Source organism: Arachis ipaensis, chromosome B9 (genome assembly GCF_059453495.1).
Source record: "Arachis ipaensis isolate K30076 ecotype BB chromosome B9, ASM5945349v1, whole genome shotgun sequence".
Taxonomy (NCBI): Eukaryota; Viridiplantae; Streptophyta; class Magnoliopsida; order Fabales; family Fabaceae; genus Arachis; species Arachis ipaensis.
The window spans coordinates 155,608,339-155,627,589 of NC_142444.1; the positions used below are offsets into that span (position 1 = coordinate 155,608,339).

The following is a 19,251-nucleotide window of genomic DNA, read 5'->3' on the forward strand; positions in this document are numbered from 1 at the left end:
TAAGATAAAATATGTTATTGAATTATTAGATTAAAAGAATTAATTTTGATAGTTAAAAAAATAATAAATTTAAATAGTTCTCTAACATTTTTTACTTAAAAATAGAGTTTATCAATTTGTGTTTTAAGGGAGATGCTAAAAAGAAAAATGCTAAAAGATTATCAAAATTTATTATTTTTGGATATTAATTAACCATCAATATTTAAGGTGTTTGTTACGGTATGATAAATTCATACGTACCAATACGTTTAAAATATGGACAAGTAGTAACAAGTTATGTGGAATTTATTTTTCACATCAGCATTTTATTTTTTATTTTTTAAATATGTATTATATCACCACTTTTACTAATACACCCTTTTAATTAAATAAAAATAAAAATAAAAATAATTTTTTTATTTAATTTTATAAAAAGTCTTAAATATCCTTATTTTATTTGATTAGACAAAAATACCCTTTTAAATTAATCAAACTTTAGAATTCAATTAATTTAAACAACAAAACAAAAACATAAAAAAAAACAAAAATCAATTGTTCTTCGTCTTCTCTAATTTCCCTAATCATTCATCCCCTAGCAAAGCAAAAGATATCCAAAAAATAAAAAATCAATCTGTTCATCTTCTCCTAATATCATTTGTGCCCCCCTCCTCTTTGAAGTACACCAAAACGGCAAAACCTTAGCAATAATTGACTGCATTGATCTCGATAACTAACCACCCACAAAATTTAAAGAACCTAAAAGAGAAAGAAGACTAAACCACTCAAGTGGGCAAACGCTGCGTCTTGAGTTAATTCTGGTTTGTTCCTAAGTATTGTAGTCAAAGACCATTACTGGTTGATCGGCCAAAAATTAAACGGAGTATTTTCATAAATATGGGCACATGTCTACAATACATATCTGCAATTTCTATTAAAGGTTCTCATTTTGTAGAATGAAATGAATTTTTAAATTTCCTTGCTTTTCCCTTAATTTTGCTTTTGATTCCAAAACCTTTTGGTGTATTATACAAAACAATGGTCTTGGTTCGAAATATGGTACTACTAAACAAAATTTTATGTGATTTTCTATGACAGCAAAAAAATTAAATAAGTAAATAACTTTTTCATTAAAATGCAAATGATGTAGAGTACATAGGAATACCTGTTTGAGTCTTGAAGCATGATTGCATCAGGTCCTTGTCTCTCATAACTACATGCATTGGACATAATGCTTTAACTGTGTCGTAAGTCTTTTTTTAATTTATTTTTTTTCTCCAGCAATGCAGTAAGCTTTATTACCGCTCTGTTTGATGAAGAGAACTAAGTAAGGATCAATAAGACATGAAGTGCTAAACAATCACAATTCACAACACATTAAAGACTTGATGCCCATGTGCATAATGCAAGAGAGATTTGTGTAGCATGCATAGCAATCACCAAGTAAGTATTTTTCTTAGGCAAGATTATAATAGCAATCACCACGAATGAAAGAAAATAATGCAAATTACGTTTTCGCTTATCACTCAAGCAACCTTGAGACAAGTATTGCAGTGCAAAACAAGTCACGTCCAGAATGAATGGTGGGGATGTGAGAAATTTTGGGCCAAATTTGCTGGTCCTTGTACTTGTGATGAACATTTTAATCTGTCGATGCTGTTGTGTAGTAAAACATTTGTAGCAAAATTCGTAATGATCTCTTTTAACACTGCTGCAAACTGGTTCTTGTACTTGTGATAAAAAATAATAATAACACATGGTTTCCTAATGAATTGAGTGATTAATAGTGTGTGATTCTTCACTTCTATTGAATCAACAACTATAGTGTTTGCCTATAGAGATGCCTTCTTGTTAGATTCTATATATTCATGCCTTCACGGTTCATAGGCAAGATACTTAACCAGTATTTTACAGTATAATACAAAATTTGTTTTTCAGCCTAAGAATAAATATTCAAATCAAAGCTACAAAGAAGTCTCAAAACTTACAAGCACTAAGAAGCATACATATACGACTCTTGCATTGTACACGGACATAGACACATCAACAAAATGAAATCAGTGACACTCGTTTACAGACTTTGTGGCAGTTCTACTTGAGAGCGAAGATCACAACCACACCTCCAAATTGAAGAACTATGAGCGAAGAATCTCCACTTAAACAAGAAAAGGTTTGATTATACTATCATTCATTTGATCAGGAATACACTAACTGGTAGCTTGATCATGGATGTCTTTTTCTTTGTCTCTTGCTGCCTAATTCAATGTTGTTATTTACTTAGTTATGATTTAATGTCTAAACCACTCTTCTTTAGTCTTATACAGCTTTTCACTCTGGTGATTGACATAATTGTCTTGCATCTCTAAAATAAGGTTGTTCCTGCATCCAAGAATAAGTATTTTTTCTCATAATTATTACTGTTATTATTGTTATCATTATACTAAAATAAGCACACTAATGAGCTTGTTGCTGTCAAATATATTGAGAGAGGTGACAAGGTTTGAGCTTCGAATTTCTTTCTGATTCCTCTTTTTGTTATTGTCTATTAATTGTTATTGCGGTGTGTTTGGTTTGTGTGTATTAGTGCGGGTCATGAACTCATGATTTGGCAGTTGAGTTATTGACTTTCAATTTTAATGTCAAAGATCATCCCTTTTTTGCTTATTTTTGTTACTTGAAAGCTTTTGTTGATTTGTATCATAGTTTTAAGCTGAGATTACTCTGCAATAAGTACGATTTTGAAAGATTTTCTGGTAAATGCAATTGATATTGGACATAATTAACTGATCTTGTGGTGCTGTTGAGTGAATTGATGTTAAGTTATTAACTTCAATTTCTCTTAACAGATAGATAAAAATGTGAGAAGGGAAATTATAAATCACAGATCGCTGAGGCATCCAAATATTGTTAGATTCAAAGAGGTCTGCTATCTGTATACTCCCAATGAATTGTTCTATTTAGTCCTACTTAAGCTGTAATTTGATAAGTTATCTTACTGGGCGAGTATAGGTCATATTAACCCCTACACATTTGGCTATTGTGATGGAATATGCTGCTGGTGGAGAGCTATTTGAGCGAATATGCAATGCAGGACGGTTCAATGAGGATGAGGTTCTTATCTACTGCATTTTGTTTAGTTGCATCATACTGATGTTGCCATTATATGTTATATAATGCCTATTATTAATTATTTTTCGTTTCAGGCGCGCTTCTTCTTCCAACAACTTATCTCAGGAGTTAGCTATTGTCATGCAATGGTATGCAAGTTTGGTACTTTCGTGCATTTGTTTCACAGAATATATAGGCGAGAAGTCTAACCTGAATTTCTCTGTTTATCTTCTTTAATGCAGCAAGTATGCCATCGTGACTTGAAGTTAGAGAACACATTACTAGATGGCAGTCCAGCTCCTCGGTTAAAGATATGTGATTTTAGGTATTCTAAGGTCGGCTTCTTTTTTCTTGCTGCTTTTATCTGTTAAAAATCTTCAGTTAATTGAAATTTTAGTTTCCTCCAAGATCAAGCAAATTTCTTTCTCTGATAAAATTTGTGATATATATAACACAAATCTTTGCTGTTTTTCTTTCGCAGTCCTCAGTGCTACATTCACAACCAAAATCTACAGTTGGTACCCCTGCATACATTGCTCCGGAAGTTCTACTCAGGAAGGAATATGATGGCAAGGTATTTTGCTGCTATGAGGCCAAATAAATATATCACTGTGAAATTCTAATAATTTCCAATTGAGATGTACTTCGATTAGCTTCTGTGTCTGCAGATTTTTTATTTCCATCTAATTACACCTTCTGAACACATCCATCTGTTAATTGGTACAATCTGCCAACTTCTTTTCAAGGAAAGCATTATATGTCTTGTTCACTTGTTTAGCATCATGCTGTCATCCACTTGTTTTGTTTAATATAATTGGATCGCCACTGCATAAAGATCTACTATATAACCTTCAGCATAGTACAAGTGATTCTATGCTTGTCATACTTCAAATATTAGATGTTAATGCACAATAACTGCATTTATAGGCTGGCTAGCATTGTTTTCTTCTTTACTAATGCTTTACACTGATGCTGCTACTCTTGTTAGAGACTTCACCACTGGTGATAAAAACCCGGTTTCTGCCATCTTCTCCTGCACAGTACTATTACATAAGATAACTAAGTAATTAACAACAACAAATACAGTCAATTTCACAAGAAATGTTACCTTATTCTATCATTTGCTAACATAACTACATAAGTGCAAATGCTTTCAATATTGATGCTTTGATTTGAAGATTTCTGCTTTGCTTCAGCATTATTGCTCTTTGCCTACTTGAAGATTGTTGATCTCCTTGCTTTATTTATATATAAATAATGTATTTTGATTAGTTTTCTCCCCAGTTTATTGATTTTGATCCCCTTGTCTGTTTTGATTTTGCATCTGGAATCAGGAGTACAAATTTAAATTATTAGTCTCTAAAATTTGAATTATTAGTCTCTAAAATTTGAGTTAGGTAATTTAGTATTTTTAATGATGATATTTAGGATAAAATAAATTTTTATGATACATATGTAAAATTTTAAAGTTAAAAAATAAAAGAGTTTAGTTATTATATTTATGTTTATTATGAATTTTTTATTTATAAATTATTTTATTTTAAAATATTTTATAAAATTTTAAAGAATTTAAAAAAATAAATTATTCTTCGTTATAAACATGTTTATTATAATTTTTTTAAGTTTTAAAAATTGTTTTAACATTCTTATGCACTAATAGCTCTTAGGTTTCATAGAATTTGATTGACCAATAATTTTAATAAAAAAAAAAAGTTTAGTTCATTTTGCCTATTCCATTATCCTAGCATTTAGTTAGTACCTAACATGTTAAAATTTTAAGTTCAGTCATGGAGAATGATGGCAAAGAGCCGTATAAGGATGGTGATCAATGCAATGAAAAAACAATGAAGTGTTAGCTGAAGAGGTTAGTTGGTTCTATCAATAGTAATTTCCCCCTTTTTTAAATGTGTATTTTATGTCTTGCAAGTTAATTACATGTGCAGTTTTCTGCTGTTCTCCTATTCTTATGTTTAACAAAATGAAAAATTTGCAAACTGTATTCTTTTACCTCGACTGAACAAGTAGAAAAATTCTGCTTAGCAAATGCAGCCAAATAGTGGGAATTCTTGCAAGGGTGTTTTAATAGTAATCTAGTTTAAATAGCTTTTGTAATTCCAATTGTTTAATAAGAGTAATTAACTGTTGGAATCTCTGTACAAGATCTTGGTTAGCAGCTTGAATCCCAAATAAACTACAACAGCAGAATAGCAGATAGATACATCAATCTATGGATCAGAAACTACAGTAACTCATAACATTAAGATGGAATTGAAACCTACAAATTATAAGATGGAAGATTACATTTACCTGAAAGAACTATTCTAGAGTGTTGTCAGCTTCACAGGGCAAGACTCCTTTTAGTAGCTTCCATATTAGATAAAAGATCTTTAATGTCTGCCTCCATTCTGCTTGAAGTTCTTTGAGTTTCTGCCTACACATTTCCTCTGTCTCACCCAGTCGCAGCTTCGCAATTCGATGAGTGTACTCTTCATCAATTTTCCCACTCTTTGCAAGGGCAATACGTTTCAACCCTTCAGCTTCTCTTCTTGCATCATCAGCACGTGACTGAAACATTTTAGCCTCTGCTTGTTTGATTTTAACTACACTCTCCAATTCATGAAAATAGAAGTCTTTTGGGACAATACTCATTTGCAGCTCAGGTGCCAGAGTCCTTCTATCATCTTGATCAAAGCTGGTAAGGATGTTTGTTGGCCTTTCTAACACAGATTTCTTCTCCGAATAAGTAGATTTCAGCCAAGAAGCTTCCTGGCTTGGCCCAACTACCCCTTTGATTTCCTTACTTCGTTCCTTCCCAGATAAGTTTGTAGCCATTGCTAATTTGGAAGAATCCCCATCTGAAATATGGACAACATGTAGGGTAAAAAGATGCAAACACAATTTAGCTTGAAAGCACTAGGAATTTAAACATGAAAAAATAAAATCAAACTTAGGAAATAGCACAATCTGAGATCTGAAATAGTATGCTTTATAGGCAATTAGGCATGATACAAATACGAAAAACTGCGGTATTTGATATCTATCATTTGCTAACATATCTACATAAGTGCAAATACTTTCAATATTGATGCTTTGATTTGAAGATTTCTGCTTTGCTTCAGCATTATCGCTCTTTGCCTACTTGAAGATTGTTGATCTCCTTGCTTTATTTATATATAAATAATGTATTTTGATTAGTTTTCTCCCCAGTTTATTGATTTTGATCCCCTTGTCTGTTTTGATTTTGCATCTGGAATCAGGAGTAAATATTTAAACTATTAGTCTCTAAAATTTGAACTATTTTAAACTATTAACTAATTTTGCAACAGGGTAATGGTCCAAGAGATTGAGATTTTAAAGATTGAAGTGAAGCCAGGATGGAGAAAAGGAACAAAGATAAAATTTTTGGGCAAGGATGATGAGAAACCTGGATACCTCCCTGCTGATATAGTGTTCATAATTGAAGAAAAGAAACAATTTATTTAGAAGAGAAGGCAATAATGACTTGAAAATATGTATTGAGATTCCTCTAGTAGATGCACTTACAGGGTGCTCTTTACTAATTCCTATATTAGGAGGGGAGAAGTTGACTTTGTCATTTGAGAATACTGTTGTATACCTGGATATGTGAAGGTTATTGAAGGTCAATGCATGCCAACCCTTAAGAACGATGGGAAAAGAGGTGACCTCCATGTCAAGTTTCTAGTTGACTTTCCCAAAGAATCGAGTGATGAACAACGACAAGAAGTTTTTAGAATCTTAGAAAATTGTTGTTAATGATGACCATAGTTGTACATTTGTATATTTTGTATGCAGATATGAATGCATTTGCTATCAGTTAAAGACACAAATTTTCTGTTAATGATAGATATACAAAAATTATCTATTTTATAATTTTTAGTAAAAAAATTTTATGATATTTTTAACTCTTAATACACATATTAGCAAATTTTTTTATTTAAACTAGAATAAGTATGTAAATTAGTTTATGAGATTTTTAAAATTAAACACTTTAGTTCCGAGGTTTCAAAATATATCAAACAATTTTTAATGTTTATCTTTGTCAAACAATATAATTTTTATCTAATTTGATTTAAAGAGTGAAGTATAAAATAATTTTTAAATAATAAAAAATTTCAAAATAATCTTTAATTTTTTTAAATCCAAAATAATCATTTTGATTACATGAATCAAACTAAAAAAATTTAACAAAAATAAATATTAGAGATTTTTTATGCATTTTGAAGTTTGAAAGATTAAAGGTCCAATATTAAAAATTTTAAAATCTAATTTAAATCATTACTCTTAAATTTGCTACTGAAAATTTATTGACGGGCAATCTAGAATAAATATTTAGATGTAGATTTAAGATTATTGTAATGGTTTAAAATAAGACATGATGATGGATATTGTCACTCTAATTTTGATAATGTAATTTGCTTTTACAAATTCATGTAATATACAATGTAAAAAAAAAAATATTTAGAGTGACATTATTAGAAAGGAGAGTGAAATCATCATTTTAATAAGCGAGAATTTTCAATACAAAGTTTTCTTTTATTATCAAAACTCCTTATCTAAATATGAAATATCTTTTTAACAAATATTATTGTTTTTGAGTTTATATTTAATCAGTTATAATTTATACTTGTATACTATTTATAAGATTTTGAACATATAGAACATATAATGTGAACATATATTTAATTGGTGAATAAAAATAATTGGGTAAGAATTAAGATGCATGTTCAATATTGAGAGGGCAGATAGCGAGCAGAGTGTGTTACAAAGAGAAGCAGAGAGAGTGAGAGATGGAGGTTCCCGGTTCATCGAAGAAGATGATAGCGACGCAGGAGGAGATGGTGGAAGCGAAGGTTCCCCTTGCATACAGGGACCAGTGCGCACACCTCCTCATCCCTCTCAACAAGTGCCGCCAGGCCGAGCTCTACCTTCCATGGAAGTGCGAGAACGAGCGTCACTCCTTCGAGAAGTGCCAGTACGAGCTCCTCATGGAGCGCATGCTTCAGATGCAGAAGATCAAGGAACGAGCCTCCCTTAACCACTCCCAATCCAAGGGCGCCGCCTTTCCCGTCATCCCTAAAACCGCCAATGCCTGATTCATTCCAGGTTTCTGCTTCTCCCTGATCTAGGGTTTTCGGATTCATTCCTCATTCCTGATTGATTAATTGCTCTCGTTATCAATATTCTCGCGTTCGGATTTATTAGGGTTATGGGATTGTTCACGCTTTTACTTGATTAGGATTAGAGAATGTTAGTTTCGTAGGTGTCTCTTTGTGGATTAAATTGGGTTTGCTGTTACCATAGGACCATAATTTTTGTTCACATTAGCTGCACAGACAGAAAAGTTTCATGCTTGTAGCTCGTAGTGTTAATCTTATCTTCTTTAGTTCTTTCTGGCTCTATGAATGGAGAATGGGGATGTGAAGATTGATCCTCCTACTACAAAACCAGTTAAGTTATATATATATTAAACCCCCTGCGTTGTGTGTGGAATGTGTTTTAAGTTGACTAGACCTCATTTTAGTTTTATTATTGTATAAAACTGAAGCGTATGCGTGTTTTTAGTTGCAAATGATGGTTGGTTGGGCTTGATTTCAACGACTAAACCTTGTTTAGGATGTATGGTTTAAGGTACTACAAATATAAGCAAAACATGGCCACTATCCTAGACATATAGGTCATGTTCTAGTAATTATACCTTGGTGCCTGATATGAAGAGGAAGTCTTGAGGCCTTGAAGGGTCAAAGAATGCCATTCGGCCCTGAGTCTTGTCATATGCAGCAACCTGCAAACAATGGGAACGATCACTACTTGTATCAAGGAAGCATAAGTACACAAAAATGTACAACTTCGTTCTTCAATTACCCTGAAAGGAGGAATGTTTAGACGCTCTAGTCCGGGTGCCATGCTCAGTACTTTCTTCCTATGGTCAGCATCATACAGGTCTCTTTTCTCAACTGGGTGGCTCATGCCTGCAGGGTCACGACCAACAATGTAGAAGTTAGCTCCTGCATTGATCCTAGCCTTTGCATGCCATTGTACCTCAGTCGGTCCGGCATAGTGCATTGGGGATGGAAATATGGATACCACTGTTGTCTCTGGATCAAGAACACCATCCTCAAGCACCTATATGAAAAAGACCAAAAGCAACACAAGTGAATTTTTGCTGTTCAGAGGAGCAGACAGGCATATTTAGAATCAACATATCGTCACACAGGAAACGTCATCTTAACATACATCTGCATAGTAAAATTATTCATATTAATAACTTACCTTCTCATGTTGTTTCATTCTCCATTCAAGTGGAACATCATCTGCTTTGGTGTAACCTCCCAATGGATGAAGCAAGAGAATAGGATTCTTGTATCCCATATCAAGAAGCCGTTTTCGGGTATCGGTCATCAGCAGAGCATGTCCATTGTGGACAGGATTCCGGAGTTGGAATGCAAACACGGCGTCTGCATTGCGCTTTGCAAACTCGTTGCGCAGTTCAGAAGGGGACAGGATCAAGCCCGTCATTATACTTGATAGGTTCTATAACCTCTAGGTCACCACCAATCAGCCAATTTCCAGCATTGGTAATAGTTTGTTCAACATAAGGTAAGCCAGGGGCAGTGGTTCCCCAAGTTTGCGCAATCCTCTCTTCTTTAGGGTGCTTATAAATTTCAATACTGAAATAACAAAACAATGCTATAAGCCATAGCAGAGAGAGTAAAGGCAACTAAAAGAGAGGGGGAAAAAGATAATACAATTATCATGCGAAGATAAAGAGTTGGTTTCAATAAAATCAACTAGTAACTGCAAGTTTATCTCCTTTATTGATAGTGACAAATACTAATTATCATTTCCGTTTTGGTACTAAAAAAATACCGGCATTCCTATTATGCACCAATAATACAGAGCTGAACATGTTCCACTACAAAATCTGTTCTTATGAGAGGATAATTATGTATAACAAAAACTTTAAAAGAGACGAAAAGAAGAGAAAGCAACAATGAACAATATAAGTGGAAACCATCTCAAAATCCACCACGGCATTGTATTAGTGGTTGACTAATTTACATCGAGCCTCGAATTGATCCCTGAAATTTCAATTAACCCATTCTGAACTTCCACATTTTGATTTGTGACTTGCATTAGCCCCAGGTTCATCTCCATAAACCCTAAACCCAGCTGAGTTGTCGCTTAAGCGACAGTGGCAACAATAGAGGTTGCTTAGAATGGCGTCAAGGAGGAGAGGGAGAGTAATAGTCAAGGGGTTTTTATGTGAATGATCTCTTCGTAGGGAGCGATGTAATTTGCACAACCACAAAATGACATTGTTTCCATTTGTTCACTGTTGCAACTTAACATGCCAATTTAACTTGCTGTTAACGGAGATAAACTAAGGGATTAACACGAGACACAAATTGGAATTTGGGAGATTGGATTCAGTTAATTGAAATTTTAGGTGTTAATTTGTGGCACGATGCAAATTTCAGGGGCGATTTTGGGTATATACTCAATTTCAACTTATTGTTGAAGATAGTAGGAGTTGTTACTTTGACCCTGTACTTATGGCTTTCCACTGGAGTAGATGTAAATTATGGTTGATTCGGTAGGTTCTAGCACATACTTTAATATTGATGACTGCCTTTGTTCGAACAATTGGGGAAAAAACATACTAAGATAATTGCTTGTTGGAACAAAATGTGAATTCATGACTTTATGCACACATAATGTTGAATGATTAATTGGAACGGAAATCCTGTTACCTAGAACATGACTCAACTGTTTCAAATTAGATTGTACGTTTTGATATCAGTTGCTTATTTTGCTTTCCACTTCTTTTCTGTCTGTTCCCACTTGCTTGGGTACTGGTTCTGGTTCTGCCGATTGCTTTCTAATGCTTATTATGTACTTTTGGCAGGAACCTTTGCTCGGGCAGGAGTTCCTTCATGTTTTTTAGTTGTGTGAAGTCGAAATTACCTTGGATTGTTTGTCCAGAGATTACCAAAGACTGTTTATACTTTAATTCTCGCAATTTCTCATCATGGACACATGTTTTTACTTGAAAGTAATAAATTTTTCTTAACTTTTCATAAGTGGAGATATGGTTGGTTTGCCACTTCTATTCCCTGACCAATCATCACATATGTTTGAAATATTTTTGTTAAAGGATGCAGATCTCATTATATATCACTCAAGTACTGATAAACCCTGTAATTACACGGTTGGATCAGGTTTAAACTAATGTTTTTAAAATGATGGTAGAATATTATATTTTGGAAAAGAAGTAGCAGGTTTGGAAGAGTGAAGCTAACTTTCCTGTGGAGATATCGCAGAACTTAAATGCTTAAATGCTTAGTTTATCGCAGAACTACATAATATATACAGGTTCCAATAAACTTAATAATAATGTTTAGTTACTTTGCCTGTTTGCCATCAGCATCAATTTATGAAACATCTATTGAAGAATGCATCCACAATGGCCAGAGAAGGAAGAACAAAATTAGTTAGACAATATTACAATACATATAAACTTAGTTAAATATTAATGTTTGCCATCCAACAAAGGAACCCCTTCAAAGTCCACTTAAATTAGAATGACTTACCTTAAGAAGAAGAGGATTACACGCACACTCATTTTATATGAGACAAGGTACAAATCGTTACTGTATGCACTGATATGCTTCACAAATTTCAGAAGCACTCCAATAGTTTGGCCACTATTCATTTGAATGAAACCCTTTTATATGCACACCTGTTGAAATTTTATAACAATAATAAGTACCCTGTTTATGTAAGTATCTTAAAAAATACAAACATGGCTGCCGAAATATTTTTAACAAAATATGGCTCATAGCCTCATAGGAGGATATGAAAAGGGAAATGGATCCTCTCCATTTTTTTTGTCACTGGAGAGAATACAGTGTAATCTCCCACCTTCAATTCTTCAAGTGGGACCAGAAATAAATGAGAGAGAGAATGCAATGAAGGGTGAGATCTTCCACTGGATACCATCCAGTTTTTTTTCCACTGGAGAGGATCCACTCCCGTGTTCAGTTGCAGGCTGCACATGCAGCAGAATTTAATGATTAATTACTCAAAATTCCAGCTCCATTTAGTAGAAGAAAACAAAACCCTCCATGAATTCATTCTGTCAGATAAACAAAAGAGTACTACAAAGTCTAATTCATGGTATCCGAATCTAGATGCAGCAACATTGAGTCACCAAATCAAAGCAAATTAAAACCATTCAGCAGGATCTCAGAGCTCTCGTTCTCTTCACCGTGTCACCAACTTGCTTCTAGCTACAACTTCTTCACTGTTGGCAGGAACACCACTCGCCCCTGCCGCTGTTCTTTCTCCTCGCTGCTGCATCAACAGCCATCATCACTTCTGGATTGTTATTCTTCATCTCTGCTGCTCGACGGTGATGAGTCCAATCGCTGATTGCTTCCCCGGTGACGGCCATAAGCCACGACAGCTATCTTTGCTAAGTAACTGCGAAGGGATCAAGCCTCGGTTTTCGGAAACAGATGAAAAGTCTCTAACGGCGGTTCCTCTGTTTGCATTGCGTGCAAAGTTTTTGCGTTTACTCCGGTGACGGTGCTGAGCTTCCATACCGGCAGGCAAAGAGAACAATGGAAAGAGATGAGTTTTTGAATTTTGAAATGCAGTAGCCTACGTAAAAAGTTGCCGCTAAATTTTGATTCATTATAAAAGTTTATTAGTACTTATCCATTGATATTAATAGTTTTTATTTTTAATTTGAAAAAAAATTGTATATAAAAAGTTTATTGTACATTTTATAAGATTATTGTATTATATGTTTTTCAGAAGCTTAATAATCTTATAATTTTTCTAATCTATAGTAGCATATTTCACTTAAATATAAAAGTTATTATATTTGTTTATTTAAATAAATATTATTACACTTTGTTACTGATATACAAACTTCTTATTAGCAAATAACCATTTTTATGAGCAAATGATATACAAACTTTTTATGAGCAAATAAATTATCATAAAGTAATCACGTATAGTCATAACATTGTTGCACTCATATATTGTTAAAGAAAGTAAAAGCAACAACCAAACCTTTTTAAAGAAAAGAAAGCCAAAGCACAACCACACCCTAATGAGGGGGATTGTGTATCTTTCCTAATATGTTAATAAATCAATGAAAATATTTGCCAACTCTAAGTTGTGAGAGAAATTGTGATCATACTGTTTAGATTTACTTTTACTATAGCACCACCTATGAGGAAAAGCCTTTTATCAATACTTCTATTGTTTAGGTTTCGCTGAAGGTACAATCCCACAATTTGATCCATAATGACATCAACACCTGCAGCAATACAGGCAGTGGCAACTGAGATAGATGCTTCAATTATTGCACAAATTAATTACAAAATTTAGAGAATAATATACCTTTCGCTCTTGTTTCTTCTTTTAATCGTGCAACAGAGTCTTCTGTCTTATAATTGACAACAACATCAGCTCCAAGATCCTCACAGGCAGATAGTCTTTCTTCTCTGCCTGAAATTCAACGCTAATTATATTGTTTGTTCTAAACTCGTCAATTCTGACCTCTTGGAATGCAAAGCAATTAGAGTTTGTAAACAGGCTACTGCCCGAAAGAAAAGGTATTATGTTCACTTAAAAATTTTGCATTATAGTGATAAAAGTAGCTTCACAAAAGAAAACTCATACATTTATAAATATGAAAAAGAGAAAGCTATTAGATCACAATTTCAGATTGAGCAACGTATTTTTTTTTGTTATCCTTTTTCAAATTTAATTTCAGAATTACACACATGTTCAAGTTAGAACTGAGCATACAACTTAATTAATCTACATTGGAACAATATCATTAATCAGAATAACATAGAAGGAAATTCTTAGCTTATGTAGTAGTATTATACCGTGTGAAGTTGAAAACCAAAATCATGAGTAAATTTAGGTAATATATCTACATGAGTTTTTAGAAGGCATATCTCAAGCCCAACCTGATACGAACCAAATAAATAAAGAAAACTGAACATAGTCAAACAGGGTATCATATTTTAGTTATGAAGGCTAAACTTCTTAGTATAATCTAATTAAACATAATAATACAAAGACCGAACACACTTGTGTTGTATATAAGAGATGAAATTAACTAACATATATATATATATATATATATATATATATATATATATATATATATATATATGAGGGAATCTGAAAGCTAATGACCTAAACAAATAAATCTTTTCACAATGTAAAAATTGGTGGGGTGGCTTTTGCAGATGAGGGATGTTCTTACTTTCCAGCAATTTCAAGCAATTCAACTGCAGTTCCAACAACAATAACCAACCCTTGCCAAGCCTCAAGAGATGTCATTGGTGTTAGAACACTCCCTACCAAAATTTATTATCAGATCAACTTTGCTGTTTGGATTAAATTAAGATCATTCTCTTTCTCAACTTCAATTTCTTTTTCAATTTCCACTATAAAAAAGATACAAACTACTTTCAATCAAAAGTTATTTACTCCCATTTCCCTATAGTTGCCAACTATTTATTTTTCAGTGATCTATAGTTGAAAAGGCCAAAGGATATCCCACTAAAACAAAAAAGCACTAATATGAACCAATGAAGTACTTCATAATTCACAAATTCATCTTTTGAAATGTTTGAAAAATTTTCTCTCCCTCTTACCTGCTAATTCTTGAAGGCACATTCATTTGTATCAGATGACCACCATTATGTCACTAAGAGATAAAAATTCCTGCAAAAATCAGAAAAAAGAAATAGAAAAAGAGAAGTAGATAAACAAATAATTTCTTAAAAATATTCAAATAAAAATTATGCGAATTAATTAAAATAGTAAAGTAAACTACAAAATGATCTTCCAAGGAAAGTAAAATCAAAGACCAAACTTCGATTATATAATTTTCTTCTGACTTTTTATTTTCTCGAATAAAGTAAAGTAGTAAACTACAGATTGATCTTTCATCTAGATATAATTAGTATCAAACAGAGGATATAAATTCTGATCCCAAATTTAAAAAGCAACAACTGGCACTAACCCAATGACAAAGAAGAATATGGTGGCAAATATTCAGTATAATATATTTTTGTTTAAAGAAAAACATGTGTTCCACATAAATGTCTCATGATTCACCACAAAAAATGCATAAAAGTTTGCAACAATGTAACATTTAGGGAGCTCCATATGCAACACAAATGATGAAATGAACAAAAGAAACAGGTATAATTGTATCATATTATAATTGAATAACTTCAATTGAAACTTACAATGCTTGTTGATGATATTTTTCATAGTCTCCCTCTATCTAAACAGAATACCTATATGACATTAAAAATGAATTTTAAAAAATATAAAAGCCAATGGAATTGATACTTTTTCTGAAATGAAATATGTGAACCACACCTTTAAAAGTCAACTTACCTTGTCCAGCTCATACTTAACAATGTTAACTTTTTTAGTTTCAACAACATACCATGCTAATCCATTTCAACCACCTTTGCCAATTGTAAACTGCCTAGAACTCCAGAGGTCTAGACATATATTGCAGCAATAACAAAAAGTAATGTTAATGTTAAAAACTTATTAGTTTATGCATATTCTCAAGTTTAAAGCACCAAAACCAATATCCCTTTCTTTGATGAATATGATTTTAATGTATTCAATTATTTTTAAAAACTTCTACTTGTTCTCTTCTTGTTTGCTAAAAATGTAAAATTTTTATAAATATTTTAAAGAATGTTTTAAGCATAAAAACACTAAATAAATTTTGGAATACTCAATTGATTTTTGAAAAGGAATTATGTTCAATAAAAATCATAACAATCTGCTTGGCGTACTTTTCTATCTATTTTATAGAATAACTTTTACCAAATTATTATAAAAATGGATAAGCAAATTATAGGTCTTTGAAATTTTAATTTGCATTCTCATAATGAATACCCAATTGGTTTTTCTTTAAAAAAATACCGTAAATTTTATCATATATATAATTAATTTTATATAAAAAATTCTAAATTGATAGATATCAAATCAACAATCAGATAGCAAGAACTGAATTGGACATAGAATTTAGCTTACTTGTTGATTAATTAGCCTATACACTTGTCAAATACATCTTTGAAGATGACTGCACCCAACAACAAAAGTGGTAAGCAACAACAAACACACTAAATCATTTGGTTAAACAAAGATAAAGCCTTCTCCAAATCATCATAAAGTTCCTATAACCCTACCACGTATAAATCTAAAAAAAAAAAGCTATTAAATCAAAATTTCAGATTGAACAATAGAAACATGTTAGTCAAACTTTTCTATAATAATTTTTGGATTACACACAGATAGAACAAAGCATGGAATGCTTGTTAAAGCACATCAATAAAGGACCTTAAAAAACACCAATATTATTGCTTATTGGAATGCTTTATGATAACTTTGCAAAAATCTATTAATAACTGATTCTTTGCAAACTCCAATATGTAATTAATTCATTGCATATGTATACATGTATCAAGAAAAAAAAGAACTACTTAGTTGGAGTTTTTTTTTAATTCTTTTAAATTAAGATGTTGCTATTACATATTTACATTCATAAACTGAAATGGTGCAGTGCAGAGGAAATTAAAAAAGAAATACTTTAAGGTAAGTGTCTCTTGAGAGTACGGGAGTACCACTCTCTGATTCTCAGTTTGCAGAGTAAATGTAATGCAACTATAAAAATGAAACCTATGGAATTGGACAATGAAAAAAATGAAACTTCTAATGTATCAATGTTCAAAGAATTGAAAAAGAAGCTCCACATTGTTGATTTAAGAAAGTAATGAACTTATCACAAAAGCAATATCTTCAACAAACAAAAGTTCAATGCCAAATAATGTCTTTTCTCCAATGTTCTCTCCACCAATAAGATTTTTTTACTTGAAATTCCTGCCCTCACTCCATCCGGTAGTATATCGGGCTTCACTCTTCCTATTCTATTTATGAGAAGCACAAAATGAATTTGAAAACAAATTTACAGAAAAGTTTAAAAATATCTAGTTAAATTGAACAGGTTCAACACATTTTAAGAATATCTAGTTTCAATCATTATAGAATGTAAACATTACCTAAATCTAATGTCAGTGATTCTAACTTGTCTATGGGTTCTTAAAATCCATCAGTAATCAACTTTTCATCTCCTAGATTTCTATCAACATCCACAACCCATAGATTTCTATCAACATCCAGATAAACAGCAACATAAGGACCTGGATTATTGGAAAACAGAAAAACTGTAGTCACATAAGGAGACTTTCACATAAAAACTCCAAACTGGTTCTTGAATCTACAATATCTGACCCAGACACATAATGTACTCATTAAAAATTAGAAAGATAAAATATAGATTATAATAAAAATTTATACCAAAAAATTAAAAAGAACAAAGAAGACTGAATTATAAAGAATTCCTCACCATACAACAGAGTAGCATATGCCTGGTTGGAAGCTCCCTCTCTCGAACGACTTTCTACTTCAGAGGCAGCTATAACCAAACAGTTTGCATTATGATAAGTTTCTGTTAGATCTGTTTTTTGAAAATTTATATATTAATTAAAATTTATTTACAAATATCTATTTTATCATGACTTGTTACATTTAGCAGAGAAAATTTATTTAATGAGTTTTCAAATACACAACTTTGTAAATAATAGAGTTCTAAGTAAAATTAAAAAAGAAGCACTCTTCAACTTACTTTTCAGCGGAGAAAATTAAAAAGGATGAAGAAGAGCTTTAATTGACTTCCTACCATGGAGCAGTGGAACTTATCTTGAGTTATAACGAAGTCAAACAACAAAATAAAGGGAGAACTAACCATCTTTCATTCGCAGCATCCACCGGCGAACGAACGGCTGCGATGGCGTTTTGCAGTAGAGGCAGTTCTATGGATCCAACAGCGCGATATCCTCCATCACCGCCGTCACCTCATTCATCTTCTTTTCTCTGTCGATATAGCATCCTTCTCTGTGACTGTCATTGTCATCGCCACCCTCTTCTCCTTCTTCCGTCGTGCTTTATTTCTTCACCGACCTTTTCTTTTTCTCTTCTCTGCGGCATCGAAAGAGAAAGTCTGGTGCCAACTACTCCCCCTATCAGAACTGGCAACTCTCTCTCTCGTATTCTCTTCTGGAAAATCCCGAAACAAAATCCTTTTTAAATTTGAATTTGAATCAAATCCCGTCCAATTACTTCTTTGGATTGCTAACGGTGAAGTGCCCAACATTGAAAACATAAATAAAGGATAACCACCACCCTGATCAACAAAAAGATTTATTAATACTGCACTGATAAGAAACTAAAACTTGACATTAAGTAATGAAAGAGAAAGTTCTCTATTATTTATGCAATCTAATAATTCAATGGGCATATGTAAATAGATGCATTTTCAAATGCAGATCAAGAAAATATCTATTCAACAATTATGGCATCACATAATGAGTTTGAATGATTTCTAATGAACATGAGCAAAAATATAGTAACACACCATGCCTTCTTCTGTATTAAACCTGCAACCTAGGTTGTTTGAATGTTGAAATTTGTATATGCTATATAAAATTAAGGTGGATACTACTATGTGCATGTTTGGGCGCCATTATTTTGTTAAAAAAATATCTTTTTTCAATGAAAAAAGATCTTTTTTTATTTTTTAACGTGTTTGGCAAATTTCTAGTAGTAAAAGTAAAAGCACTAGTAAAATCAAAAAAGATCTTTTTTGAGAAGCTGTAATTTACATCTTTTTTTAAAAGATCTTTTTTCCTTAAAAAAAAAGATGTTTTTCGTGTAATAAATGAACAAAAAAGTACTTTTATATTGTTATACCCAAACATAATTGATAGATAAAAAGACCTTTTTACATGAGATATCCAAACATAAAATTACTTTTACTTCTCTATAAGATCTTTTAAAAAAAGATAAATCGAAAAAAGATCTTTTCTCAAAAGCTCACCCAAACAAGCCCTATGAAGATGTTACAATTGTCTTTATGTGAAGATGTATCTTTTCTACCATTAGATGATGAATTGAAGGGTTTGATTTTGATATGTTACAAAAGTATTATCTTTCTCTAAAGTGTGGCCAAACAAATAAAGCACA

General features: G+C 32.2%; 3 protein-coding genes across 15 annotated transcripts; 2 read left to right on the top strand and 1 right to left on the bottom strand.

Moving 5' to 3' along the window:
* Positions 1-1,928: 1,928 nt before the first annotated feature.
* On the top strand, positions 1,929-3,722 carry LOC107616593 (serine/threonine-protein kinase SRK2E-like). Its single transcript, XM_088498529.1, has 6 exons — positions 1,929-2,146; positions 2,823-2,897; positions 2,986-3,087; positions 3,180-3,233; positions 3,327-3,440; positions 3,566-3,722. The coding sequence occupies exons 1-6, from the start codon at positions 2,114-2,116 to the stop codon at positions 3,683-3,685; spliced, it is 498 nt and encodes a 165-aa protein (XP_088354655.1). The 5' UTR covers positions 1,929-2,113; the 3' UTR covers positions 3,686-3,722.
* LOC107619695 (ATP sulfurylase 1, chloroplastic) lies at positions 3,503-18,672 on the bottom strand. Of its 13 annotated transcripts, none has more exons than XM_088498520.1 (15): positions 18,644-18,672; positions 17,975-18,412; positions 17,576-17,644; positions 16,204-16,252; positions 15,393-15,656; positions 14,793-14,862; positions 13,519-13,626; positions 13,316-13,435; positions 11,697-12,701; positions 9,376-9,773; positions 8,968-9,228; positions 8,801-8,887; positions 5,392-5,939; positions 4,193-4,408; positions 3,503-4,117 (listed from the first exon to the last, which is right to left on the bottom strand). In XM_088498520.1, exons 10-13 carry the CDS (start codon positions 9,619-9,621, stop codon positions 5,919-5,921), a joined length of 615 nt encoding a protein of 204 aa, XP_088354646.1. In that variant the 5' UTR covers positions 9,622-9,773; positions 11,697-12,701; positions 13,316-13,435; positions 13,519-13,626; positions 14,793-14,862; positions 15,393-15,656; positions 16,204-16,252; positions 17,576-17,644; positions 17,975-18,412; positions 18,644-18,672; the 3' UTR covers positions 3,503-4,117; positions 4,193-4,408; positions 5,392-5,918. The 13 variants fall into 13 exon arrangements, with proteins under 13 accessions (XP_088354646.1, XP_088354652.1, XP_088354648.1 ...); XM_088498526.1 differs by lacking the exon at positions 18,644-18,672 and having other exon boundaries at positions 15,393-15,443; positions 15,599-15,656; positions 17,975-18,636; XM_088498522.1 differs by lacking the exon at positions 18,644-18,672 and having other exon boundaries at positions 15,393-15,443; positions 15,547-15,656; positions 17,975-18,636.
* On the top strand, positions 7,798-11,186 carry LOC107618399 (NADH dehydrogenase [ubiquinone] 1 beta subcomplex subunit 7). Its single transcript, XM_016320454.3, has 2 exons — positions 7,798-8,208; positions 11,012-11,186. Exon 1 carries the CDS (start codon positions 7,893-7,895, stop codon positions 8,196-8,198), a length of 306 nt encoding a protein of 101 aa, XP_016175940.1. The 5' UTR covers positions 7,798-7,892; the 3' UTR covers positions 8,199-8,208; positions 11,012-11,186.
* Positions 18,673-19,251: the final 579 nt, after the last annotated feature.

Excerpts from the sequence above, each read along its gene's own strand:
- LOC107616593 (XM_088498529.1), top strand. The coding sequence starts at position 2,114 with ATGAGCGAAGAATCTCCACTTAAACAAGAAAAG. Across the intron at positions 2,147-2,822 it reads CTCCACTTAAACAAGAAAAG|ATAGATAAAAATGTGAGAAG; the intron begins GTTTGATTATAC and ends TTCTCTTAACAG. Across the intron at positions 3,234-3,326 it reads TTAGCTATTGTCATGCAATG|CAAGTATGCCATCGTGACTT; the intron begins GTATGCAAGTTT and ends TCTTTAATGCAG.
- LOC107618399 (XM_016320454.3), top strand. The coding sequence starts at position 7,893 with ATGGAGGTTCCCGGTTCATCGAAGAAGATGATAGCGACGCAGGAGGAG.
- LOC107619695 (XM_088498520.1), bottom strand. The coding sequence starts at position 9,621 with ATGACGGGCTTGATCCTGTCCCCTTCTGAACTGCGCAACGAGTTTGCA. Across the intron at positions 9,229-9,375 it reads GAATGAAACAACATGAGAAG|GTGCTTGAGGATGGTGTTCT; the intron begins GTAAGTTATTAA and ends TTTTTCATATAG. Across the intron at positions 8,888-8,967 it reads TAAACATTCCTCCTTTCAGG|GTTGCTGCATATGACAAGAC; the intron begins GTAATTGAAGAA and ends CATTGTTTGCAG.